This window comes from Podarcis gaigeae (genome assembly GCF_964106915.1).
Source record: "Podarcis gaigeae genome assembly, chromosome: 9".
NCBI lineage: Eukaryota > Metazoa > Chordata > Lepidosauria > Squamata > Lacertidae > Podarcis > Podarcis gaigeae.
In genome coordinates, this window is record NC_139685.1 from 67,532,870 (window position 1) to 67,553,691 (window position 20,822).

Consider the following 20,822-nt stretch of genomic DNA (forward strand, 5'->3'; position numbering starts at 1 on the left):
GCAAATTAAATTGGCCCGACCTACTGTGCATTGGGACGCAGGTGGCACTGCGGGTTAAACCACAGAGCCTAGGGTCGGCAGTTCGAATCCCCGCGATGGGGTGAGCTCCTGTTGCTCGGTCCCTGCTCCTGCCAACCTAGCAGTTCGAAAGGACGTCAAAGTGCAAGGAGATAAATAGGTACCGCTCCGGCAGGAAGGTAAACGGTATTTCCGTGCGCTGCTCTGGTTTGCCAGAAGTGGCTTAGTCATGCTGGCCACATGACCCGGAAGCTGTACGTCGGCTCCCTGGGCCAATAAAGCAAGATGAGCGCCACAACCCCAGAGTTGTCCGCGACTGGACCTTACTGTCAGGGGGTCCCTTTTCCTTTTAAGTGGGTTTCTAGATGCCTGCCCACCAGACTACAGGCTGGGGAAATGCTGCTTTTTGCCACTTATATTTATAGCAGGGTGGCACTGTGGGTTAAACCACAGAGCCTAGGACTTGCCGATCAGAAGGTTGGCGTTTCGAATCCCCGCGACGGGGTGAGCTCCCGTTGCTGGGTCCCTGCTCCTGCCAACCTAGCAGTTTGAAAGCACGTCAAACTGCAAGGAGATAAATAGGTACTGCTCTGGCAGGAAGGTAAACGGTGTTTCCATGCGCTGCTCTGGTTCGCCAGAAGTGGCTTAGTCATCATACCCAAGTCTACATGCAATTTTCCTCTTTGGGCATTATCATCCATGTAGAAAACAGCCATAAGTGAATTGGCCCCCTTCAGTATGATGAGTTTGCTTCTATTCTCTGCTCTGTATCTGAATACGCACATGGAAATCAAATGTTCAGCTTCCCCTTTGATCTTCACAAATGTGCTGAGCAATCGATTGCGACAGATTTCTTAATGTGTGAATATTGCCTTCACTAGGACTCCTTCAGTGTTTCCATATTTACTCGAGTCTAATGCTCCATCAAATCTAATGCATGCCTTAGTTTTCAGAACCTTGAAACAAAAAAGTATTTGCTAGCAGACGTAAATGTGTCATCGAATCTAATACACGCCTTAACTTTCGCAATGTAATATGGCCCCAAAATGTGATCGTTAGATTCGAGTAAATACGGTAATTACTCAAATAAACAAGGTTGCTTCAAAACACTCCTTGCTTATTCATGTCCATGCATGGAAGCTTTGGATTGAACTGAATGACACTCTTGTTGAAAACTCACATGAGGATTGCTAACTCTTGAAGCTGCGTGGAATTTTCCATCCTATGATGGCAACAGGACAGGATTCCACACTGGAAAGATGTACACTGTCTGGTCCTCAATTGTATTCTCTTGCTTGCAAAAATGATATCGAATAGATACTTTGAGCCATTAAGAATATGAAATTCGGCATAACATACACAGACTCCTGGGCTCTATTTATGGGGTGCAGGAACCTGTGGCTGAGCTATTAAGATTAGCGGTATTTCTGATGGGCTGGTGCAGAATAGCTGTGAGCTTATGGAGCAGGGAAGCCTCAGCTGTGAAGATCTACTTTGAAGATCACTTAGAAGCTGGCTGCCCAGAGAGTAAAATAAGTGCAGCTGAATCGGTTTCACAAATAATAAATTATATTCATTGCTGGAATTTGCAACAGTCTTGGAATACCAAACTAGGGCTAGTCAGTTACAGTGGTAAGTCTCATCCCGAGATTCTGAGCAGTGAGTTTCAACACATAGTGGAACTACCAAGAATGCAAGCTTTCTGGTTTTTCTAGAGTACGCAGCACTGGTGTGACTGCCTCTCCCATCTGCCAGAGCATCTTTGGTTGTTCCCTGAGTTGGTGGGGCTCATTTGACAACAAGAAATTGAGCCTTTAGTGCCATCACCCCAGTCCTGTGGAATGCCCTGCCACTAGAGTTTCAGCAGGCGCCTTCTGTGCCAACCTTTAAACACCTCCTGGAAACTTTTCTGTTTTGCCCGGCAATTAAAAGTGCATTCCACACAATGGTCTATTGATTTCTAGTTTATTTTTGCTTTGAACTTTTTATTATTTTATTGTTTGGTTTCATTTTTTTATATGGTTGTAAACCTCTGTGTTATATCTTTATGATGCAGCAGTATATTAGTATTTCAATAAATAATAATAATAATAATAATAATAATAATAATAATAATAATAATAAATTAATTATTATTTTAAAAAATGGAGGTGGCACCAACCAGACCGGTAAAGGGGAATCTTTCTCTCCCTGTTTTTTGGTTTCTCTGTAGCACTTTATAGCATGACCTCAGTACTGCTTGCATCAATGCTCTAGAGCATGGGTAGGCAAACTAAGGCCTGGGGGCCGGATCCGGCCCAATCGCCTTCTAAATCCCACCTGTGGATGGTCTGGGAATCAGCGTGTTTTTACATGAGTAGAATGTATGCTTTTATTTAAAATGCATCTCTGGGTTATTTATGGGGCACAGGAATTTGTCCCCCCTTCAAAATATAGTCTGGCCCCCCACAAGATCTGAGGGACAGTGGACCGGCCCCCTGCTGAAAAAGATTGCAGACTCCTGTAAGGGTAGGCCCATGTGATTCTCGTGGGAGGCTGATGCTGAGGTTTGCCTCTCGCCACCCACTGAGTTCAAGGTAGAGGTGAGAGTCCCTAAAACACTAGGCAATGTTGCATGTTTAGCAAGAGGATGAATTATGAAATTGCATACCCAGCAACACTGTTATTGACTGCGTGTTTATTATGCAAGGATTGTCGGCTCAGCTGTGATGTTCCTTGCCCTGTCTGCTGCCAGCCTTGCATCACCAGGGTGTGGTGACGTACCCAGCACAGGTTCTGAAGACAATGGTGTTTGGCGCAATGAGGTTTCAAATGCTTACCTTGGCAGTCTTGGGCGCTCTCCCACGGTAACGCAACAAATTAGCCTCTGCCTGCTAATACATGAGCATGCGTGTCTTGTTCTAAATGGCCCCTGTGAAGTTCTGCATCTTCTTAGCCGCTGTCTCTCTTCACCTGCAGAGAACATATATCTTTACCTTCCTGCTCAGCTCTCGACTCTTCGTCCACCCTTACGAGTTAATGGCAAAAGTTTGCCATTTGTGCATTGAGCAGCAGAGACTGGATGAGCCCACAGCCGATAAAGTAAGTGGCCTGCCTAATCAATGTGATTTAGGGTTGCACCCTGCTTAATGACTGGGACGGAAGGCCATCTTAGACAATGCATCGAGGCAAAATGCTTGTATTTATATTTATATACAGACTCCCATGAGAGGTGGTAGACTCTCCTTTCTTTTTCTTCTTCTTCTTCTTTTTTTTAATATATCTTTATTATTTTAAAATAAATATATTTATGAGAAAACAGACGTTCATACAAGTAAACAAACCTACAATCAAACAAATAACAGAAAAATCCAACAAACCACCACAGTATAAATTACAAGAACATTAATATAATTATCATCATATACCAGTATACTGGAGATGTGGGGGGCGCTATGGGTTAAACCACAGAGCCTAGGACTTGCCGATCAGCAGGTCGACAGTTCGAATCCCCGTGACGGGGTGAGCTCCTGTTGCTCGGTCCCTGCTCCGGCCAACCTAGCAGTTCGAAAGCACGTCAAAGTGCAAGTAGATAAATAGGTACTGCTCCGGTGGGAAGGTAAACAGCGTTTCCGTGCGCTGCTCTGGTTCGCCAGAAGTGGCTTAGTCATGCTGGCCGCATGACCTGGAAGCTGTACGCCGGCTCCCTCAGCCAGTAAAGCGAGATGAGCGCCGCAACCCCAGAGTCTGCCACAACTGGACCTAATGGTCAGGGGTCCCTTTACCTTTTACCAGTATACTGAACACAATTATAAAACTTATAGAGAAGAAATTTAAAATTGACTTCCAATTAATCTCACTGTACTTTATCCATTACTTTATATCACACAGTTAGATATTTCTTATATAGCTTCTATTTACCTCCCTACGAACTTATATTTATACAATACAGGGATCCATCTAATTCTGCCAAGATTATTCCATGAGAGGTGGTAGACTCTCCTTTCTTGGAGGTTTTTCAGCAGAGGTTGGGTGCCCATTTTTCATGGATTCTTTAGCCAAGATTCCTGCATTATGGGGGGTTGGACTAGATGACCCTTGGGTCCCTTCCACCTCTATGATTTGTTGGCTACAACTTCTACCCCGCCTTTCCTCCAAAGAGCTCAAAGCAGCTACACGGTCCTCCTGCCTTACAATACACCTTATAATGGTTTTCTACCCTTAGTCTGTTTCCACACTTAGTGAGAATAGAAGTGGACACAGAAGGGTAGGAACATTTTCTGGTCCGTGTCAGCTTTTGCATGTGTTCATCCATAAGTTCATTCTATCCCATTCTTGAACCAGTAGGGTGTTGTTTTTTCTCTTCCAAACTGCAGAAAAAAACTGCATTATCTTTGTACTTTTTTACCCCAAAATATGCATTTTGAAATGCAGAATAACTGTTCAATTCTAGAAACTGTGAATTGGGATCAAACATACTTTAAAATGTAGACTGAACAGAAATCTCAAGCACCCCAAATGGAAAGTCTGTTTAGTTGAACAGCAATACTCAGTACAGTGGTACCTCGGATTAACTGTTCTTAACTTGAAGCACCACTTTAGCTAATGGGGCCTCCTGATGCCGCCACACCACCGCCACACGATTTCTGTTCTCATCCTGAAGCAAAGTTCTTAACCTGAAGCACTATTTCTGGGTTAGTGGAGTCTGTAACCTGAAGCGTAGGTAACCTGAAGCGTATGTAACCTGAGGTACCACTGTACTTAGTCTTGTGCCCACCTAACTCCAAACCATGAATATTCTGAGGGACCACACCTATGTTCTTTGTCTCTCTCTCCAGAACCGGTTACGGAAAATTGCCCCCAAAATTCTGCAGTTGTTAACGGAGTGGACGGAGACGTTTCCTTATGATTTTCGAGATGAGCGGATGATGAGGAATTTGAAGGAACTGGCCCATCAGATTGCCAGTGGGGATGAGGTGAGTCACTTGAGTGGAGCATGAGCTTGCTGATGTTTCAAGATGTTCCTAATCACTGCAGAGCATTTTCTCACATCCTGCATTGAAGTGTCTCCTGTGGCCCAGTGAGTTGGACCCAGGGGGAGTTATAGTCTATTTGCACCTGGAGGGTCACAGTGGCTCCCACCCCTGCTTTCTTCTATTAGCCATGGTAGGCTTTGTTGGCAAGCAACCAAGGAACGGGGGCAATTGGCAGGCCCCTAGCTGGCTCCAGCCCACCAGCCGGTGTGCCGGGCAATCTCCAGGCCTTGTTGCAGCATCTGCAACCCACAGCTTCAAAAGCTGGAGCACGCAACTCAGCAGAGATAACGCGCAAACAGAAGTAGCAGGAGAATTTGTGTGAGCTTATTTACAAGCAGTTTATTCAGCATACTTCAGGACAATGTCTGATCTCATCCAAAGCAAGCAACTTAAAGCAAAAGCTATACACAAACGGAAGTTCCCAGCATACTGTGCTGGAGTGTAAACAGGCATGTGACACACAACAATCATGCCTGCTCCTTAAGGTGGAAGGGAATATCCCAACAGGCTTTAGAGTCAAATGACATATGCAGGAATTACAGAAAACCAGTCATGTATGCAGACAAGGTTTTATCTCTTGGTGGTGGCTTTGAGTGATTCAAAGACACTGTCTTGGTGTACGGCAATGCAGGAATAACCCCTGTGTTGAGCCAACTATCACGTTGTGCTCATCTGAACACCAAGGCATCTCTGATGTGTGAGCTGGATTCAACTAAATTGTTGCACTAGTCCAAGTCCTCCTAGCATTGACAGGGCTTTCCCGCCCCTCTCAGCCCCCCATGTCTGCTAGGGAGGTTCAGGGGAACCCACAGTCTGGTGCAGGGGGAGTTTGTTACATCCAGCAAGCAGAAATGCTTTCGCTGACAAAATGCCTTAGTACAACATTGAATTGCACCCTGGGTGTCTTAAATGCGTGACATTCTGATTTTGTAAGAACTTTGCTAAAGGGTAGGGTTGGAAGCACTTGCAAACAAATACAGTGTACCCTCTGGATACGAACTTAATTCGTTCTGGGGGTCCTTACATACCCCGAAAAGTCTGCAACATGAGGCGCCGCTTCTGCACATGCATGTGGCACGATAGAACGCTTCTGTGCATGCATGTGTGGCAAAATCTGGAAGTATACACTTCTGGGTTTGCCATGTTCGCAACCCGAAAGTTACGTTACCCGAAGGTAATGTAACCCGAGGATCCACTGTATAAATCTCCCATTTTGTGCCGGACATCGCAAGTGGTAGCAGCGACATCATCCCCAGTGAGGCAGTTGGGAAGCTCTGGTCTTCCTTTAAGACAACCCTGCATTACACCTGACAGGCAGGGAGGAGGAACCCTGGATCATTGCCACTGCCCAGGAACGCAGTGCCATCCATGAGCCCTGAGATGCCATGCAGCAGTAAAGGCCACTGGAAGGAGTGGGAGAGGCAACAGTAACAAATTTCCACCCTATCCGATAAACAGAATGCCAGTGCCATTCGTCTGGGAGGAGGAGGTCGGAAAATGCCTTTAAAGCTTTAGTACAATTTTTATATTGCACCAATTTTAAAAGGGGAGGGTGGGGAAGAGGACCTCCATGTTGCAGGTAGCAAGACTTTGGAAGCATTTGTGGTTTGAAATCTGCTTTTATCTAGTGGGGCAGAAGGCAGAGAGGCTAACAGGAGGTATAGAGTCGGAGTCAAATGACAGACAGCCAACTCCTGCTTTTGTCCCCATCCTCCCTGCTGAGTTCGCCCGAATGGACCAGCCTCCGAGTCTTTTATCTGCCCATATGTTCGCGGTCTCCTGGTGCACTATGGAAATCACATACTTGAGCTCTCCTGCGTGACTCTCCCTCCCTTCCCCGTTCTGCTTTCTTCCCACAACCTCCAACCTATCGAGCTGCTCTGCGTGTGCTCTGCTTCCAAAATCCCTTGGGGCCTCTCCCTCCCCACTATGTCCCCCCCCCCCAACGCTTAATCCCAGCTGCTTCTTTCCCCTTTGATAAACCACCTGTTTGCCAGCCGGTGCCTGTCAGCTGGCATGTGGGACAGCAAATGTGTGTGCGTGTGTGTACACACACCATTCATTTCTTTGCCCAGATTGTCCGGAGTTTTGGGCTGGGTTGTCATCAATATGCTGATGACACCCAGCTTTATCTGTTGATGGACGGCTGCCCTGACTCGGCCCCGGACACACTGACCAGATGCTTGGAAGCTGTGGCTGGATAGCTGTGTGGGAGCCGACTGAAGTTAAATCCTTCGAAGGCAGAGGTCTTCTGGCTGGGTTGGGACGACATGGGGTTGGGGGGCCAACTCACATCACTTGCGGGGGCTCAATTAGTGCCAGTGCCTTCTGTCAAGAGTTTGGGTGTAACCTTTGACGCCTCCCTTTCTATGGAGGTGCAGGTTGCAGCCGCAGCAAAGGTGGCATTTTTCCATCTCTGCTGTATTAAGCAGTTGGTCTCTTACCTTTCTCTCCCTGATCTGGCCACAGTGATCCATGCGATGGTCACCTCCAGGTAACTCGCTCTACGCGGGGCTGCCCTTGAAGCTTTTCAGCACTGGCCCTGACATGGTGGAATGCTCCCGTCACAAGAGACTAGGGCCCTGCGGGATTTGACATCTTTCTGCAGGGCCTGCAAGACGGAGCTGTTCCACCTGGCCTTCAGCTTAGACTCACTCTGACCCCTTATATGGGATTTGGTATATAAATTTTCCCTTGGCTTTTTTGTTGTCCCATGTAGGACCAGCATGGATAGCTGACTTGGGTGAATAGCTGATGCTTCCTCCCTTTATGGTCTTGATTTATGGGCTACTACTAAAATGAGGTTGCGTTTTAAGCTGTATTTTAAGCCGCATTTTGATTAACTGTTTGTTTGTTTGTTTGTTTGTTTGTTTGTTTGTTTGTTTGTTTGTTTGCTTGTTGTTGCTGTTCCCTCTTACATTTTATTGTAATTCATATTTGGTGTTAACCGCCCTGAGCCTGGCCCTGGCCGGGGAGGGCGGGGTATAAATTAAAATTTATCTATCTATCTATCTATCTATCTATCTATCTATCTATCTATCTACTATGACTGCATATCCCACTTTATCTATGACACCCAAGTGCTTTAATTCTCCCTAAAGGACTTAGATAGGTTCTGGGTGTTCTTTTTTTAAAAAAAGGAAGGAGACGCTTTCAGAATGAAATGGACAACTCTGCTTCAGGCCTATGAAAAGCCTTTGCTGGCCTTGCTTAGTGGTCCAAGAGCCACCTTCATAAAGTGTCCCCACGCAACATGGGTCCCTTAGCAGGGGTTCCTCAGATGAAAATGTTCCAAAAAGATTACGTGAGGGTAATAAATGTTCATGTAAAAATAACAACAACAAAGACTTTCTGAATCTCGAAGAGACTCTGTTTCCCCCACCCCCTTATGAAAAGGCAGGGTGGTTGAGAGAGAGAGCCAGTGTCGCAGTACAGTTCTGGATGTCATAAATTATTAGTTATATTGGCTAGTAATTCTCTTGGAAGGGTAAATACAGGAGGGAGTGACCTTGTTTCTTTTGCACTGCAATGCAGATCGCTACAAGAGTTGAGGGGTTTGTAGGAAGTCCTACGTAGGTTTGCCCATCCGCCCCAGGTGACTGAACGGACGCCTTCCGTTAGTGCTGTTTGCTGTACCCCCCCCTCCCCAAATCTTAACTGCTTTCAACCGCATCCTGTATGACAATATTGCAACTCGTGCTGGGTTTAAAGCGAGCCTGTCCAGATCCTGCCCACTAAGGACTGGTGTCAGAAGCCGGTCAGAAATAAAACACCCAGCTGTGAGCTAACTCAGAGAAACCAAAACAGTACAGGCCTAGTGATCCCTGCTACTCTGCCCAGTAGGTCTTGTCCCAGTGAGGCAGTTGCAAGCACTGAAGGTCCCTGCCTTCCCACCACACTCTAAGGCTCCTCCCCAGTTCCTTTCCCAGCAGCCCAAGGCTCCATCGTCTTATGTCTTGTTGCTCTGCCCTCTTCATTCCTGTCTGGGTTGTAGGGGATTAGGGGGAGAAGAGCTGGTCACAGCAGAATGGAGAGAGTCCCTGGCTTCTTCAGCAGCCTGCCTGATCTCTGTCTCCTGGTCCCCCTCCTCTCCAGCCTCCGATTCTGGACTGCTCTCTGTCACAGCCTCTTCCTGCTCACTAAAGCCTGTTGCCTCTCCAGCTTCCAACACCTCCTCTCCCCAGTCTGCTCCCTCTTCTCCCTCTGAGCATTCATTGTCATCCCACCACCAATCCCCTGGCTCTGAGCCTTCCTCCTCTGGGGGTCCCAGCTGGTGCCTCCCACCAGTCATCTGCACCCAGTCAGTCTATGACAACGGGCGAGAGTTTGGTAAGGTGGCCTTTGTGTCTGAAGGTAAAATCACATCCACCCACTTGGAGACAGAGAACTTGAGTTTATTTGTGTGCGTATTTAAACATATGAATTATATCTCCCAATCTCTCTCCCTCCCTCTCTCCACCCCCCTCTCTCACTCACTCACTCACCCCCCTGCCTTTGCATTGACCTTTATTAGCTGTCACATCAAATCGTGAGATAAGCATGTATAGCTCACCCAACAGGCAATCGGTGATAAGGATATTCTTTTGTCTTTAGGCTGAGATATCTCCCCAGTGATCACTGAAAGCCATCTCTCATTACGGTCTCCCAAGCTGTCACACTCAGTGCCTTTCGGCAGTGGGGTGTGGGTGGGCAGAGATTTTCCCATCCAAAATCCTGTTTATGCTGTAATAAATTTATAAGTCTTTCAATGCGCTGCTTTGTTAAAGTGTTGGTGATTCCGTTTGTATGGAATGTTAAGCCAAACCATGGTTTAGTGTGAACAGATCACCAGTGTGGTGTAGTGGTTAAGAGCAAAAGACTAGTAGTCTGGTGAACATGCAGCTGCTGGGTGACCTTGGGCTAGTCACACTTCTCTGAAGTCTCTCAGCCTCACTCACCTCACAGAGTGTTTGTTGTGGGGGAGGAAGGGAAAGGAGAATGTTAGCCACTTTGAGACACCTTAAAGGAAGTGAAAAGCGGGATATCAAATCCAAACTACTACTACTACTACTACTACTACTCCTCCTCTTCTTCTTCTTCTTCTTCTTCTTCTTCTTCTTCTTCTTCATATGAGTTGAGATCACAGCGACTTTGCTCCTCGTCCGATCATGCTGCTGCTGTGAGCCAATCCATGGTTTAGTTTAGCATTGCATCCAAACCTGGACTCAGGTCTTATCTTCCTCACACACAAACTAAGAACAGTAAGCTATAGAACAAGCCTTGGCTACAGATCGTGGTTTGTCTGGATCAAGAGTCCAGGTTAGAGTGTAATACTAAGCTAAACCATGGCTTGGCTCATAATCAGTGTGATTTTGGTTTGGTTTGGTTTTTTTTTAAAAAAAATGAAGTAGCCTGTACTAATATCTTATTAAAAGTGTCATGGTACCAGCACAAAATGGCTTCCATGGGCTTCCAGAAGAGAGGTGCTATACTGGTGAATATTGTCACCCACAAAAAAGCCATGGGGATAACAATATCTTACAGGGCTGTGCTAATATGAATCACTTTGAACACTTGAGGATATTACATATGCATGAAGCATAACTCAATAACAGAGCCAGTGTGGGGTAGTGGTTAGAGTGTAAGACTAGGGCCTGGGAGACCAGAGTTCAAATCCTGACTCAGCCATGAAGCTCACTGGATAACCTTGGGCTAGTCACCGTATGTCACTCTTAACTTGCCTCACAGAAATGCTATGAGGCTTAAAAAGGCGGGGAGGTATTATAATTATAATGTTGTTGTTATTAAAATGTGCATACCGTCCTTCATCCTTAGATCTCAGAGTGGTTCACAACATAAAATTATATAATGAAGGCACCAAGCAAACCTCCCTGGGGAGAGTGTTCCGCAAACAGGGAGCCACCACAAAAAAGGCCCGTTCTCATCTTGCCACCCTCCAGACCTCACGTGGAGGAGGCACACGATGTAAGGTCTCAGAGGATGATCTCAGGGTCCGGGTAGGTTCATATGGAGAGAGGCTGTCCTTGAGGTATTGTGGGCCTGAGCTGTTTAAGGCTTTATTGGTCAAAACCAGCACTTTGAATTGGGCCCAGAAGCTAATGTGCAGCCAGTGAGCTTGGGCCAGGATTGGTGTCATATGCTGAAACCGCCTTGCAGCCTGGCCGCCAAATTCTGCACTAGCTGAAGTTTCCGAACTGTCTTCAGAGGCAGCCGTACATTTAATGCATTGCAGTCATCTAACCCTGTAGGCCACCCTGTCTGTTCCTTGGAGGATAGGTGAGATATGAATGAAACTAATTGATGAATTAATTATTTTCTTTTCCTTTGGCAGATGTACCGGAAAAATGTGCAGCAAATCATCCAGAATCTCATTCGTAAGCTGGCCTCCCTTAGCCAGTATGAGGAGGTGCTTGCAAAAATCAACGCGAGCTCGACGGACCGGCTGACGGTCCTGAAGACTAAACCCCAAGCCATTCAGAGGGATATCATCACCGTCTGCAGCGACCCTTACATGCTAGCCCAGCAGCTGACTCACATAGAGTTAGTGAGTTGACGCTGTCCTGCTCTCCGCTGCCTCCTTATCTTGCCTGTGTTCTGTGTTCGCCTTTCTTTGACGGCCGTGTGCGAATTTTGCCACCGGTCCTGATTCCTTTCCTTTCCCCTTTCTGCAGGAGAGGCTGAATTACATTGGACCACAGGAGTTTGTCCAGGCATTTGTGCAAAAGGACCCGCTGGATAACGACAAGGTGAAGGAGGGGGCTGCGTGGGTGCTAGGTTTCAGTCAGTCTACAGGACAAGTTCAGCTAGCTCAGTCAGTAGAGCATGAAGATCTTAATGTCAGGGTCATGGATCCGAGCCCCACGTTGGGCAAAAGATTCCTGCATTGTGGAGTTGGACTAGAATCAGTGGTTCTCAACCTTGGGTCCCCCAACGTTTTTGGCCTACAACCCCCATGATCCCTAGCTCACAGGACCAGTGGTCAGGGACGATGGGAGTTGTAGGCCAAAAACATCTGGGGACCCAAGGTTGAGAAAGGCTGTGTTATGTACTGAAGTTCTCACCCTCGGCCAGCAGGAGGATACTGTAGATAGTTCTCACTCAGGTCCACATATGCAAATAAGGGATTGAAAGTGACGTTCAGTGATTGGATAGTTACAGAAAATGGTTACAGTTGCGTTGTACTGGAGCTCTATATAAGCAGGCTGGCTGAACCCTTCAGTTCAGTTCTGTTCTGGCCTGTGAATAAACAAGAGCTGTTAGAAGAATCGCTGTGTCATCTGATATGTTCACCCACAACTTAACAGGCTGGACTAGGTCATTCTCTTGATCCCTTCCAACTGTATAATTCTGCGATTATGCGTGATTCTGTGAACTCCATTGATAATCTAGGATTGCAACGCTGAGACCAGGACTATGTGGGTTCCATATAGGAGGTGCAGCAGGGGAGGAAATGAGAGGATGGGCAGGAACATGGCAGTGCAGAGACTGAAGAGGTCGCCTGCGGTTGCTTCTGGCTTCCTGGAGAGTCATGTCACTCCATGATGCTGAACAGATGTTCATTGGGAGGGTAAAACCGTCACCAGATTACAGCATCTGTTAACTAATTCTAACATCATTCACTTGAAGCACTTTAAACAGTCATGGCTTCCCCCAAAGAATCATGGGAGCTGTAGTTTTAAGGGTGCTGAGACTTGTTAGGAGACCCTTATTCCCCTCACAGATGGCAACTATTCTGAAAGTGGTTTAACAACCCATCCCTCCTCCCAGGGAATTCTGGGAACTGTAGTTCTGGAAGGGGAATGCCACTTGGGTATTATACGTAAAACCTCATTTAAACCAAGGCGAGGTAAAGACGATAAGAAAGCTGTAGAAGTTGAATTTTCCCCCGCTTAGAAACATGGCATGGGAAACAAACGGCTGCTCTTGTCTTCTCAGAGCTGCTATGGTGACCGGAAGAAGGCGCGGAACCTGGAAGCCTATGTAGAATGGTTCAACAGGCTCAGCTACTTAGTTGCCACAGAAATATGCATGGTAAGCAAATCAGATTACAGTTTAGGGGTTGGGTGCCATACTTGTAACAACCTTCCACATCTCCCTGCAAGTAATAAACTGAAAATGGGAGATATGCTCAATCTTCCTCTAGTTCAGGTTTCCTCAACCTCGGCCCTCCAGATGTTTTTGGCCTACAACTCCCATGATCCCTAGCTAGCAGGACCAGTGATCAGGGTTGATGGGAATTGTAGTCTCAAAACATCTGGAGGGCCGAGGTTGAAGAAGCCTGCTCTAGTTTATGCTAGGAATGTGTTCAACTTGGTGTTTTGTTTTTAACATGGAGGAGAATTTAAAATATGATGTCCTGCTGTCTCTCTAGTTTGAAATAGCATATCCCTCCAACCATTTGGGTCTGGCAAGGGGTTGGCACCAATGAGCCCCAATGATGCCAGGTAACACCACCACGCTAGGCTGGATGAATCCCTAGCTGAAATTAAGATTGCCAGAAGAAATATCAACAACCTCAGATATGCAGATGACACAACTTTGATGGCAGAAAGTGAGGATGAATTAAAGAATCTTTTAATGAGGGTGAAAGAGGAGAGCACAAAATATGGTTTGAAGCTCAACATCAAAAAAACTAAGATCATGGCCACTGGGCCCATCACCTCCTGCCAAATAGAAGGGGAAGAAATGGTGGCAGTGAGAGATTTTACTTTCTTGGGCTCCATGATCACTGCAGATGGTGACAGCAGCCACGAAATTAAAAGACGCCTGCTTCTTGGGAGAAAAGCAATGACAAACCTAGATAGCATCTTAAAAAGCAGAGACATCACCTTGCCAACAAAGGTCCGTATAGTTAAAGCCATGGTTTTCCCAGTAGAGATGTATGGAAGTGAGAGCTGGACCATAAAGAAGGCTGATTGCCGAAGAATTGATGCTTTTGAATTATGGTGCTGGAGGAGTCTCTTGAGAGTCCCACGGACTGCAAGAAGATCAAACCTCTCCATTCTGAAGGAAATCAGCCCTGAGTGCTCACTGGAAGGACAGATCCTGAAGCTGAGGCTCCAATAACTTTGGCCACCTCATGAGAAGAGAAGACTCCCTGGAAAAGACCCTGATGTTGGGAAGGATGGAGGGCACAAGGAGAAGTGGGCGACAGAGGACGAGATGGTTGGACAGTGTTCTTGAAGCTACGAACATGAGTTTGACGAAACTGCGGGAGGCAGTGGAAGACAGGAGTGCCTGGCGTGCTCTGGTCCATGGGGTCACGAAGAGTCGGACACGACTAAACAACACCACCACCAGGCCTGCGAATACATGTGTGTTAATCGGCTCTACATTTCAGTCCCTGTGCAAAATCCTTTTTTCGGATGATTTTAATTTGTTCACCCAAAGAGAATAAAATGTGTGTGAGCCTGAAGTACCTAGCTAAGGTTAGCAGAAGGGCCTCGGTAGCCCTCCACTGAATGTGAGATGCGAGTCCCATTGTGATTTTCTGTCAGTTCTGAAACAGCCACTAGTACATAGATCAAATATACCAAGCGTGGAGCTGATGGAACAACCTAAAGTCCTCCTTGTGTTGCAAGTTCTTGTACTGTATCTGTAGAATAATGTTAAATTACAATGCCATAGATGGTAGGGACAGTGCTTTTTTTTAGCAAAAAGATGAGGCGTTGGCACTCATGAAAGTGCCGAGGGTGCCAGCACAAAATGGCCACTATGGGTAGGAAAAAAGATGTTCTGGTACTCTCTACCAGTGAGTACTGTTACAAAAGAACCCTCTGGTACATATGTACTTGCGCTTTCCCCCTTCATTTGTCCCTTCCTCTGCAAGAAATAAATTAAATGAAATTAGATATATTCTCTTTTGGGTTTGTTTTCCTTCAGCCTGTGAAGAAAAAGCACCGAGCGAGGATGATAGAGTACTTCATAGACGTGGCCCGGGAATGCTTTAACATTGGCAACTTCAACTCATTAATGGCCATTATTTGTAAGTATAGACGGGAATCCTTCGTAGTTGCATGGTATTTTTAAATTGTTGCTTGTTAAAGGGTGCTTGGTTTGGAGAATGAGTTGGTTCACCTCAGTCTGATTCAGGCCAGATCTGGACTATTTGTTTGTTTGTTTGTTTGTTTGTTTATACATACATACCCTGCCCATGTGGCTGGGTTTCCCCAGCCACTCTGGGCAGCTTCCAACAGAATATTAAAATACAATAACACATCAAGCATTAAAAGCTTCCCTAAACAGGGCTGCCTTCAGATGTCTTCTAAAAGTCTGGTAGTTGTTTTTCTCTTTGACATCTGGTGGGAGGGCGTTCCACAGGGCGGGTGCCACCACCAAAAAGGCCCTCTACCTGGTTCCCTGTAACTTGGCTTCTTGCAGAAGGCCCTCAGCGCTGGACCTCAGTGTCCGGGCAGAACGATGGAGGTGTAAACGCTCCTTCAGGTGTACTGAAGCCTTGTTCAACTTGTGACACTGCAGATGTGGTTAGACTCCAGCTCCCATCAGCCCCAGCGAGCATGGTCAAACTGAACTGGCTTTCTTCCTACTCTCTAGTTGTAGCTTAGCCAGCAACATCTGGGGGGGGGGGAGCAGGTATGGGAAGATTTATATTGTTGCTGCCAACAGCTGTACCCTGTGTCTCCCCACTCCTGCCACACATCTTCTCTGTAATGTAATATCACTAACCAGATAGAACTGTCTTGCTTTGCAGAGTGAATAATAATAATGATACTTACCAGTTGTACTGCACAGTATCTTCAGTTAGGACCCATGCAATTCTTTTGATTGCAAATTGTTTTAACTGATTTTAATATTGTGCTTCTGTATTGTCACAATCCACACTAGGACGTTCAGCTAATTAAGAAATATGATGATAATTCAGATTGCTTCACAGCCATTATCTAGCTGTAATCCTTACAACAACCCTGTAGTCATTGGTATTATCCCCAATTTGTGGTGGGAAGGATTCAGGCCGAGAGAGAATGGGGTGCCAAAGGTCACCATGGCAGAGGCAAGATTGGGAACAAACACTTCCTGATGCTTAGTTTTGTCTTTTACGCTGTGTACAAACCCTGCATTTAAAGTATCTGACTTCTCCCAAAAATGAATCTGGGGAGCTGTAGTTTGTTACAGGAGCTGGAAATTGCAAACTACAGTTTCCAGGATTCTTTGGGGGGAAGCAATGTGCTTTTAAATGTTTGGCGTGCGCATAGCCTTAGTCCCAACTCTCAGGACAGAGGACAGAAGGATGTGAGGCTGCTTTTGCTACCAGACCTGCAGCGCCAATGCTTTCTAGTCACTTCTTCATAATGCTGTAAGGAGGCCAGAATGCCTATCTTTGCAAATATTCAATTCCCTGTCCCCTGCTTTTTAAATATATCTAGTCCAGAATAATGATGTGCTCTTTCGCTCTTGTTTCTGCATCTTCCTTGTGGCCTTTTGAACTAAAAGCTGGAATGAATATGAGCCCTGTCTCCAGGCTAAAGAAAACCTGGTCAAAAGTCAAGACGGCCAAATTCGACATTCTCGAGGTAAATGTGGTTTGGTCACCTGAAATCTTGTTTATCCAGTTGTTTATCAGCCAGGGGGACAAGTGGTTATCATCGTCTATGCAAAGATATCTACCTATTCTGTCCATTTTTTCTATCCCTAATGCTAGTTCCATTAAAGTTTGGAGAGGGTGGGTAATATATTAAAATGTTCTGACTACACACTGCTGCTTACAGTGTAGCAACAAGAGAAGCTCCTAGCCCATTAGAAAAATCTATAGTAGTCTATGCTTTCCATATGCCATTTAATGGGCAGCGCTTTATTTATTTACTTTGAACGTTTGTAATCTCTCCTTCACCTGATTGTCCCAGGGCAGAGAACACAAACATAATAAAACAAAATAATATACTAAAAGGAAAATTACACTGAAAATCTATTCCGTGGGCGAATATGCAGAACATGGGTCCCAATTTATTAAATTTCATATTACTTCCAAATAGCTTATCTGACTCAAACATCTGATTATCTAAATATAGAGTTATACAGTGGCTCATCTCCATCCATCTCTGCTTCTCTTTCGAATTTTGGATGAGCCTTTGCTGGTTGTCTGCTTTATTTGTTTATTTCATAAAATCTACATATCGCTTGATTGTAAAAAGTAAACAAACCTCAGAGCAGTTTACAGATGAAGAAAACAATGAAATTACAGTGGTACCTTGGGTTAAGTACTTAATTCGTTCCGGAGGTCCGTTTCTTAACCTGAAACTGTTCTTAACCTGAAGCACCACTTTAGCTAATGGGGCCTCCTGCTGCTGCTGTGCCGTCGGAGCAGAATTTCTGTTCTCATCCCAAAGCAAAGTTCTTAACCTGAGGTAATATTTCTGGATTAGCGGAGTCTGTAACCTGAAGCGTATGTACAGTGGTGCCTCGCAAGACGAAATTAATCCGTTCCGTGAGGCTCTTCGTATAGCGGTTTTTTTCGTCTTGCGAAGCAAGCCCATTGACAGCTTAGCGGATTAGCACTATTAGCGGTTTAGCGGCTTTTAGCGGATCAGCTGATAAGCGGCTTAGGGCTTAGGAAAAGGGAAAAAACTCCACAGGAACCCGCAAGACATTTTCGTCTTGCAAAGCAAGCCCATAGGGAAATTCGTTTTGCGAAGCGCCTCCAAAACGGAAAACCCTTTCGTCTAGCGGGTTTCCATCTTGCGAGGCTTTCGTCTTGCAGGGCACCACTGTAACCTGAAGCGTCTGTAACCCGAGGTACCACTGTAACACTAGCAGCAAACTAAAAACTATCTAAAAACAGGCCGATTGCTGCTTTGTATCCAGTGCTCTTCCACTGAATTAAATGCTGGACTTCTAAATAATTTTGTGGTGTCTGCTATGGCATGGAAATGTTGTGAACATTTCCACTCTTTTTTTAAATCTAGCATCAAATGGACCCTTCCAGCAATTTTTACAATTACCGCACAGCTCTGCGTGGAGCAGCTCAGAGGTCTTTGACAGCACACAGCAACAGAGAGAAGGTATGCAAATATATTCACGGTTGGCCAGGGATCAAATTTACTTAATAGGAGGTGTGCACCAGGTAAGCCATCTGCCTGGAGCACAGCTTCCTGCTAACTGGGAACCGTCTTGGGGGGGAAATGTGCATTTTTGGTCACTGATTGTCCCTTTTTTCATAAAGAAATGTAACATCTGGCCTGTCCTAAAGGGTTCTGTGTGCTTTGCACTTAAAAAAAATACTCTTGAATACTGTGCCAAGGTAATCAGTTTCATGCCAAGGAAATCTCCCTTCTGCAGCTTGCATAAATGATGCAAGCTAGGCCAATTTGCATACTGTATTTTTCGCTCTATAAGACGCACCAGACCATAAGACACACCTAGTTTTTGGAGGAGGAAAACAAGAAAAAAAATATTCTGAATCCCAGAAGCCAGAACAGCAAGAGGGATTGCTGTGCAGTGAAAGCAGCAATCCCTCTTCCTGTTCTAGCTTCTGAGATAGCTGCACACCTGCATTCGCTACATAAGATGTACACACATTTCCCCTTACTTTTTAGGAGGGAAAAAGTGAGTCTTATACAGCAAAAAATACGGCAGTTATCTTACTTTGGATAATTTATTCCGGTTTGGCTAGTAATGAGGAGCTATGCAACATCCTTGTCCATCACCATTAGGGATCTATTTTATCCATCCCTTGGCTCCTCATATTTTGCCATACGTTGCCCACATGCTTTCAAACATATACATGTGACTCTTAAGGCCTAGGAATTTGTCATTGTCGTTTTAAAAAATGAAAGGTGAGGGCTAGTGGTGATGTCAGAGGCTCTACTGTTTTTAAGCTAGCAGAAAGGAAGGCTTTTTCATGGTGTTGGGGAACCTTGCAGAATTTCATTGGACTCCAACTTCCATCATCCCCAGTCAATGTGGTTGATGGTCTTGAATGATGGGAGTTGTAGTCCAGCAACTTCTTGAAGGCCACATGTTCCCCAGGCATGTGTTTTAATAATGCAAATTAATCAAGCTGGAACACTAATTATTTGGGCAAGCCTTTCCTGATGGGAAATGTGATGTCATTCCTGTCCATGGCTGCCTTTGCGGAGAATCAGTTTCTTAGTGGGTTTTCTCTCTCATTTCCATTGCCCCAGAAATAGAGCCAAGTTAGAAAAGTGTGAGAAGCAAATACTTTGCTCTTTCCGGATGAAAGGCAGAAAGATGAAAGCTTTGCAGGCTGCTCCTCGGCCAAAAGATATTCTCTGAAATCTCTGTACTTTGAGGAAAGCAGTACATCCTGGAGTTCAGCTGAACCTTTAAAAAAAGCCAGCCTTTACCTGCATGATCAATTGTGGGTTGGGTTGTTTGTTTTGGTGGGAAGGGAATGCTAGCAGTAGAAACTACAGGAGGGGGTTGAAAAGATTATTATGGTCCAACACTCCATGAAATAGAGGTTGTGAAGTGGGAAAAGAGGAAGGTTCATATATCAGGTATTGAGACTCTTGTGATAAGCTTGTAAGTTTGGAAATATACTGATATTGTGCATATGTGTCCATGTGTTTGCATGCCAGATGCAATGGGAAACCCAAAGGGAAACTGGCTCCCATTTAGCTCCCAAGCTAAGTTCAAGAAGTTGGTTCTAGTGTGCAAAATCCCATAACACTTGGGACCAGGATTCCTGAAGGACACCCCTTATATACCAAATCAGTCACTGCTAGGGCTGGGTGGGGATGCGGGAGGCGCTGTGGGTTAAACCACAGAGCCTAGGACTTGCCGATCAGAAGGTCGGCGGTTCGAATCCCCGCGACGGGGTGAGCTCCCGTTGCTCGATTCCTGCTACTGCCAACCTAGCAGTTCGAAAGCATGTCAAAGTGCAAGTAGATAAATAGGTACTGCTCCAGCGGGAAAGTAAACGGTGTTTCCGTGCGCTGCTCTGGTTTGCCAGAAGCGGCTTAGTCATGCTGGCCACATGAGCCGGAAGCTGTACGCCGGCTCTCTCAGCCAATAAAGCGAGATGAGCGCTGCAACCCCAGAGTCAGGGGTTCCTTTACCTTTACATGTGAGGTTAATCACATGGTTAAAACAAGTGCACCTAATTTGGCCCTCTTGGAGGGAAAGCTGGTATAACATGTAGTTCGGCTCCCTCGGCCAATAAAGCGAGATGAGCGCCGCAACCCCGGAGTCGTCCACGACTGGACCTAACGGTCAGGGGTCCCTTTACCTTTACCTTTAGAGCTGGGTGATATATCGATATATTATCCAAAACTGGTTTGAAGTCCATATCATGATATCTGTTTCATTATTTTTGACCTGCCGACATATCATGAATCATGAATCGTGAATCATATCGTGAATCATGCAAAAATCACAATGTGAGAAAAACCGTGCAGCCAGCCCATGTCTTTACGTAGATCCACCCTTATTTCAGACATTGTGATATATTTGTATATCACGATGTTTAACTGGTGATAAATCACGGTGTTGAATACCAGGTATCGCCCAGCCCTAATCGCTGTGCTGTGGAGATGGGGGCCTCCTGCAGATACCATCTTATTAGGAGGTCCATTCCTATGCACAACATAGGAATCGGGTCTTTATATTGTCACAGCACCAGCCCTTTGGAATCACTCCCCACTTGAATATCAACTAGACCTCATCTCTGTTGTCTTTTCGATGCCAAGTGAAGACTTTTCTCTTTCAACAGGCCTTTTAAATTGAGGTTGACAGACATAATAAGACAAAAACCAAAAAGTGAAGTAAAAAAAGAATAGGAGTGCCTAAATGAATACCTCAAAAGTCAAGGTT

General features: G+C 45.6%; 1 protein-coding gene across 2 annotated transcripts in view; it reads left to right on the forward strand.

The window, feature by feature from the left end:
- Nucleotides 1–20,822, forward strand: part of RASGEF1B (RasGEF domain family member 1B) — a 249,594-nt gene that overhangs the window by 221,792 nt on the left and 6,980 nt on the right. For both annotated transcript variants that reach the window (XM_083756618.1, XM_083756619.1), the window contains 8 exons: nt 2,977–3,099; nt 4,836–4,973; nt 11,365–11,577; nt 11,705–11,779; nt 12,969–13,064; nt 14,916–15,018; nt 16,485–16,564; nt 17,954–18,049. In XM_083756618.1, the coding sequence (XP_083612744.1) occupies nt 2,977–3,099; nt 4,836–4,973; nt 11,365–11,577; nt 11,705–11,779; nt 12,969–13,064; nt 14,916–15,018; nt 16,485–16,564; nt 17,954–18,049 (924 nt within the window). The remainder of the gene's footprint in view (nt 1–2,976; nt 3,100–4,835; nt 4,974–11,364; nt 11,578–11,704; nt 11,780–12,968; nt 13,065–14,915; nt 15,019–16,484; nt 16,565–17,953; nt 18,050–20,822) is intronic.